Genomic DNA, 7,020 nt, shown 5'->3' with positions numbered 1-7,020 from the left:
AATAGCTGGAGTTCTTTGCAGAGATAGGATTTGTGTTTAATCACTATAAACATTGTAAATGGTTTACGACTTTTTTCCTTTTTATTTGAAAACAACGGAATTAGTGCAAGTAATTCTGTTACAACTTATCGGGAAGCTGTTTCTTACGACGACTCAAACTTCCATATAATTTTGGAGCAGACATAGTCAAGGCTACTGTTTGGCATCTGATAAACCAAGAGTGGCTCTTGCGATTGGGTTTTTCAGTAAAATAAAGTCAGTCACCAGGAATTTTGGACTTGCTCAGTTTGATTTTTTAGTGTGAGGGTACTTGACAGTAGTGTGCAAAGCTTAAATTCACTGTAGGAACTTGGTTTGCAGCCTTCAGCTTGGTAACCTGTGGGGTTACTCAGGACAGCGTCAGGTAACTGTGACCTATTTGTTTGCTGCTATTGAATGGGGCACAAACATAAATGTTTTTGTGGTGAGAAGAAAACACACAGATCTCTATTAACGCTTAATAATTTAATATTTTATTGCAGGTAACTATGTGGTGCCATTTACTCCTCCTTCTCCATATGTGATGGCGTAGCATCACAACTTGTAGTCCAAGTTGCGTGCTGCATCAGTAGGGGAAGACCAGAACATCTGTTCTATCTGTGTATCATCAAAAGAAATGAAGAGCAGTAGTGATTTTTCCTCAGAGTTTTAGTGCTTTCTGTTTAAACATCCAGCACAGGGATGTCGTTAATTAATTGCTCAAAATCATTAAAAAATTTAGCATTTTGTTGCTTTGAATAAATCAAGCTCAATCAGTAACTCAGTAAAGCACTTCTGCAAAGCAAAAGCTCAAAAAATTTGAGTTAGTGCTAATTCATAAAGGCACTGGCTAAGGAGCAGAATCTGCTGTTACTGACATACTCCTTCTGTAGAATTGATTTTTTTAGAGGTAAAACATGCTTCTTTTTTCTCACCCTGTCTTAGGAGTTTGGAACTTTTAACATATGGGACTTACTTCCTTTTTTAAAAGTAATTTGTATTTAGCACCCACATTCATGTGAGTGACAAAACCAAGTCAGCACTGAATTGTTAGCCTGGGTCACCAGAAGGCGTTTCAGGCTGGTGGTACGCAGAAAAGGCTAGTCAGATGGCTGATTGAAGTTACCTGTATTTAAAAATAAATGATGCCGTACTTCTGGATCATCAGTTTGCAACTTTTTTCTTTGTAATAGTAAGTTGAAAACCACTTCTGGCTAATACATCATCTAACTTGAGTTGTTTGCTTTTAACCTGATCTAGTTAAAGATGTCCCTGCTCTTGCAAGGGGGTTGGCCTAGATGACCTGTAAAGGTCCCTTCCAATCCAAAGCATTCTGTGATTCCATGATTTAAAGCTGGTGTACAGGTCTCCAAGTGCCAGTCTCCAAGTCAGTGTGTGTTCTCTTCACAGATGAGCATGAAGACTCCTAGTTATACTACTGCTGCTTTGTGTTTGGGAGATGTATAACATTTAATTAAAATCATGCCACTGTCAGGTATTTAAGGATTTTAAAACTCTCATCTGGACATGCATTGGACAAAAGTGGCTGAACAGGCAATCACTGTGCCACTAGCAAACAGCTTCACTGATTTGCTACTGACTTGGCATTGAGCTTTGTGGTGAATTACTATGGCATTAACAACTGATACTGGTGTTTGGAACTGAAGTGATATCCACCCAGCAGTGACCTCTCATTTGTAATGCTCCAAGCATCTCTCAGAGTTCTTGCTACTGAAAGTAAATGAAAAAAGAAATGTAAAAAAAAAAAGTGATTGGTTACATACATTCCATTCATGAAAGCACTTTCAGGTCTTACTGATATAGGACATAGAACAATAATTAAAAAAACCTTCATGATACTACAAATGAATGGAATACTGAGAACCTTCCAACAGGCTCCCTGAAGAGAAAAGCATTTCAGACCTCTTTTAGTGAAAGAATTTCCATTACCTGTGGCTCAATTGACAGAAAATAGCAGAGGCAATCAGCTTCCAGGGAGCTTAATAATTATATCCTTACCCTTTCACTGTGTATGTTTAACTTTACGCAAGCATTTGAAAATGATGGCACCAATGAGCAGCCAGCTAAGATTCAGATTCCTTAATTTTATTAATAGGAATATGAAACCTAATCCAGATGTCTTACGTGGATTACACGTCATATACCCGGCACATGACAACACGATTTTGCTACGGCTCAAGAACCAAACACCCCAGTGTACTTCGTAGTCTTTGCTAACGTGTCCTCTGCCCTCTGGATCACGCACGGAAAACGCAGGGGACGCAGCTGCGGGGGGACGAGTGCCTGCAGCAGGCAGAGCCCCCGCCCAGGCCCGCAGCCTGCCATTCCCGCTGCCTGCCACTCCCGCCGCTCCGGAGCCAGCCGCCCGGCGGGCTGCCGCGCCGCCCCGCCCCCCGCAGTCCTCTCTCCCCGCGGCGGCAGGGGGGGACGGCAGCACCGCAGGCTCCCGGCCTCTCGCCCGCCGGCCGCGGGGCCCTTCGCAGCCGAACAGCCGAATCCGCTCCTCCCGGCGGCGGCCGACGGACGGGCCGCGGGGCGGCTCCTCCGTTTCCTGTCACGGGCAGCGAGCGCGGTCCCTGTTGTGAGGTGATGGCTCCTCGCTGCTGGATGACGTGTGACCAGACACGGAAATCTGGCGCCGGACGGTCGATACGTTTTCCAAAACGTTGACGCGCTGCTCTGACGTGAGCCCGCTTTCGGTAGCCCCGCCCACCGGGGGGCGGAGCTCCCCCTCCTTCCGCCCCGCCGCCGCTCTACAGGCGTCACTTCCGGCCGCCGCGCCACCGCCGCCAGGATGATCCCGCCGGTGCAGGTCTCGCCGCTCATCAAGGTGAGGGCGGCGGGTGGCTGCCCCGGCGCCGTGCGGTGTCCCGCTGCGCTCCGGGGCGGGGGGCGGCCGGTGGCCTCGACAGGCCGGGACGGGCGGGTGGGAGGGAGGCGGCGGGCCGGGCCCGGCCCGGCCTGGCCTGGCCTGGCGGTGCGTGTAAGCTGAGCGAAGGGCGCGTCCTTGTTTCTGCCTCCCACAGTTCACCCGGTACTCGGCCCTGCTGGTGGGCATGATCTACGGCAAGAAGCGATACGGTGAGTGTGGAGGCCCGGGCGGCCTCTCCCCCTCCCCCGCGCGGCCTGCAAGGGCACCTTGAGGCGGCCGGTGCGGGCCGCGCAGCCGCGGGCCCGGCCGCTATCTCCCCCCTCCCCGCCGCAGCGGGAGCTGCCTAGGCCTCGCCGAGGTGGCCCTCAGAGACGGGCTCTTACTGGTTTGAAGTCACAGATTCGTATGAAATGTGCCTTTGTGCCAGAGAAGCTACTTTTTTTTTTTCTTCCTTTTTGAGTGAGCTGGCAGGTGCAGAGCTTTGTGCCAGGTTCTAGAAACGGGGTTTTAAAACAAATGTGTTAATGACAGACTACCTAAAGCCTATTGCTGAAGAAGAGAGAAGAGTAGAGGCTGAAGAGAAAAAGAAACGTGAAGAACTTGAGCGGATTGCAAAAGAGCTTGCAGAAGGTAGTCCCTCAATTTAATTTATGCATTCCACTCCAAAGCTCATGCTCTGGCTTGCAGGTGGACTGCCGTTTTACTGCGGTGTTTTTAGGAGAAATTGAGACTTACAGCCAGTGGGCTGCAGACCCATGTGGATCCATGGAGCAGTGGTTAGGATTATGTGAAGGGTAAATAGTGCTGCTGTTTGACAGGCTTTTCAAAATGTAAGCATCAGTAGAGGAAAAGTTAAAAACACTTTTGCAACTGAACAGGACTTGTTAAATGGCATCTGAATTTCCACTGAGAAAACAAACTGCTAAAACCTGCTGGTTATTCTGTGAGGAATAACTGGAACTTATATTAACTGTACTGAGACGTCCCTTATTCAGCTGGACACAGCAAACCTATGATCCCTTTTCTCCATGCAATACAGAAATCTCACAAACGGGACCGATCATCTAAACCAGAAGTCGTAGGCAACAGCTTGTAATTGGAACTGAAACTTTTAAGTGGTAGTAACAACACTAGCGTAGTGTTAGAGGTCAACTTCATTTGTTGTATCTCTCATGTGAAGAGAATATGCTGAAGGTGATCAGTTGGGATTAGTCCTGCTTCTTTTTTCTCGTTCCCTTCCACTTTATAGTATTCCTGCCACAGCATGCTTTCCCTCGTCCTTAGGATTATTTCTTGGGTCCCCTGTGCCCTTCTGACAGAGGATTCCTTTCCCCACCTCAGAGGAGTGTGCTCTCTAGCTTGAATTCACCTAGCTTTTTTTAGGTGGACTTACAGTTAAGAAGAACTTTAAGAAAATTGGTTAATAACTCAAGCTGTTCTTGGTGCAGCTACATGCTGCTGAGTAACTGTTTCCCTGGGAAATCTGACATTTGCATTGTCCTAAACAAGACTAATGTCAAACAAAACCCTGTAAAATTAAATGAACTACACATATATAAAATCAAATATGCAAATTGGTGAATTGTATTGCTTACTAGAGATAAAGCTATTTTGCACAGCTCTTTTACCATCTTAAATACATAGTCTCCATGGGTCATGAACTAAATAAATGGGTCTTTTAGATGTTTTCTAGGTTAGCTGAAACTTTTTGTATTTTTGGAGATGGAGGCTGTACTATGGTGTTGCTACTCCACTTAGTAATGGAATTCTGTGATTATTTCTTTAGAATGTTTAATCTATTTAAGTGGCACACAGATGACCAGTCTGCTTTCCCAGCAGTGGTTTTGGTGTGGTTTTGCAGTTAGAAAAGCAATTGTTAAAACTTCATTCAGTGCAATGCAGTTGTTGAAGATTGTTCTTTAAAGATGGATAACTGGATGTATCTGTGATGATAGCTTTTTCAGGGCTTATTTGAATTGTCAGTTCAGAAAACTGTCATTGACTAATGAGTAAGCCAAAAAGGTGCCTTTACCCCAAAGCAATGAAATATGCTTCTGTTGAATAAGCAGAAGTGGGAATCATAAAAATTGGCTAGAAAGAAATGGCATACTTAAAGGTAGCCTTTGATCCCACTAATGCTTTGCATATTTTAGTACTGCATAGGAGTGACTAGTAGTCCTAACTATGTTTGTTTTTTCTTCCCTTCTAGCGAGTGAAGAGTCCATATTGAAATGAACAAAAGATTGGATCTTAATTTCGCACATGGAGATACATGGCTAGGCTCTGAACTGTTCGGGGGTTGGTGGACTCTGCATGCTATTCTATCAATAAAGTACTTACAACACTTCAGTTAGTATTTTTTGAGTGAATTGCACAGAACAGCAGCAGAAGTATTTCCAGAATGTGACAGGAAGCACTTGTCACAAGCTGGCCATTGCTGCAGCTGAAGCCATTGCTGCGGTTGTATTCCTCCAGCAACAGCCAGTCACTACACCTGTTACTCATAGGTAATGTTTGTGATCAGAAAATACATACAATTTAATATATACGGGCAGGTGGGGGAGGCTGGTATGGCACTGGCTGCCTGAACCTATTTATTAAATGGCTTGACTGGGGGAGTTTCTGTCATCTTTCTTCAGCTTTGTTACCACAGTGGATTCTTGCACAATTCATGCGTTTGACAGTGCAGTCAAATTTTATTGTGACTTCTCAAACCATGCTGAGATTTGAGGAATTAGTGCTGACTCACTAGTCAGGTGCTCTTAAACATGCTCCTTTCCAGATTTAACAAATGGTCAAATGTTGTTCCCCAAAACTAAGAACAAGTTACAGTCAAATTGTAGTCTGTCTCTTTGAAGTGACTGGCTATGCAGGTGACTGACATTTAAAAAAAAACAATTGTCTTTTAATGTGAAATGAAGTCTGCTTTTAGCATGTAAGCTGCTAAGGCACCTCGTTAGCTGTACAGATCTCAGATGTCCCAGAAGGTAAAAAGCCTATCCCTGTAGATTGTGGTGCTGAGTGACTTGTTTTGTGTTATTGTTTTTCTCACTGTAAACAATACTAGTAACTCTCGAGGATTCAGGGAGTCTGGTTTCTTGGGCAATGAATGGCTAGCTTCCTTTTTCTGACATTGCAGGTTAGACAGCTGGAGCAGCGACTTCAGATCTAAATCTTTCTAAGGGATAGCAATCTTTCAGGAAACATTGTCCTATGTTTTATTACACTAACTGCTCTTAATAAATATACAGTCTGTTCTAGATTATGCTTTGGAAGAAATAAATCCTTAACTACCAGTGCATGTTCTCATCTAATAAAAGAAAGCAGTCCTATGGAGTGAAGGGAAATGAAATATAACAAAATTGGATTTGAATTGAAAGCGTAACATGTAACTGCAGGGAAAAGGGGTTAAGATGGGATGTTTTCAAGGAGAAAAGGGGAATAGGAGAATCAGCTACGTGTTGTCATGATTGGTTTTTTAGTTATTTCTTGGCTTGAATGTATACCTCATGGTATTGAAATGATTAGGTGATGCTAATGAAAGTAAAGATCTAGACTGCCAATTAGTTTAGAATTCCATTTCTGTAAAATAGAAATAATGCACTATATCCTGACCTCTCAGGATAACAGGATGTGTTGCATACTTAAAAGCCAATATTCTTCCAGAAGCCTCTTATTTTCAGGAGCTGTAAATGAGATCTGAATTGCCCGAAAACTTTTTTATTAAGGCACTGGCGCTCAGCTCATGTCTGTGGTGCTAGTCTGTAAGTTGTCAAATAGTGGTTATGTGAAAAGTGCTACTGAAAAACCACTGAAACTCAACACTTGGGATTCAGCTGTGACTCCGTGCTTGAGCAAAACACAATTATAACAGGATGCTTATTTACTTCAACCTGGAAGACCTTTACTGCTGTTCTGTTAAGGGCTGCTTGTAGAGGTAGGTACTATCTTTGGGTTGCTGGAACTGAACCCAGTTGCTAGAATAGCTGTGGCCTGCTGCTCTCCAGAGGGCTAAATGTGCTTCCCTTCACCTGCCTTTACTGTCCTGCCTTGTTAAAAATGCGGAGTGTGCCAGAGGCAGGGGAGTTTCATCCCTCCCCTCCTTTTAC

The 7,020-nt window shown here is 44.5% G+C and overlaps 1 protein-coding gene across 1 annotated transcript; it reads left to right on the top strand.

Moving 5' to 3' along the window:
• The first annotated feature begins 2,732 nt into the window (after nt 1–2,732).
• On the top strand, nt 2,733–5,260 carry ATP5ME (ATP synthase membrane subunit e). The gene is made up of 4 exons (XM_072859150.1): nt 2,733–2,869; nt 3,066–3,120; nt 3,443–3,541; nt 5,121–5,260. The coding sequence occupies exons 1-4, from the start codon at nt 2,834–2,836 to the stop codon at nt 5,144–5,146; spliced, it is 216 nt and encodes a 71-aa protein (XP_072715251.1). The 5' UTR covers nt 2,733–2,833; the 3' UTR covers nt 5,147–5,260.
• Nucleotides 5,261–7,020: the final 1,760 nt, after the last annotated feature.

This window comes from Ciconia boyciana, chromosome 4 (genome assembly GCF_034638445.1).
Source record: "Ciconia boyciana chromosome 4, ASM3463844v1, whole genome shotgun sequence".
Classification (NCBI taxonomy): Eukaryota; Metazoa; Chordata; class Aves; order Ciconiiformes; family Ciconiidae; genus Ciconia; species Ciconia boyciana.
This window is presented reverse-complemented; position numbering and strand designations above follow the sequence as displayed.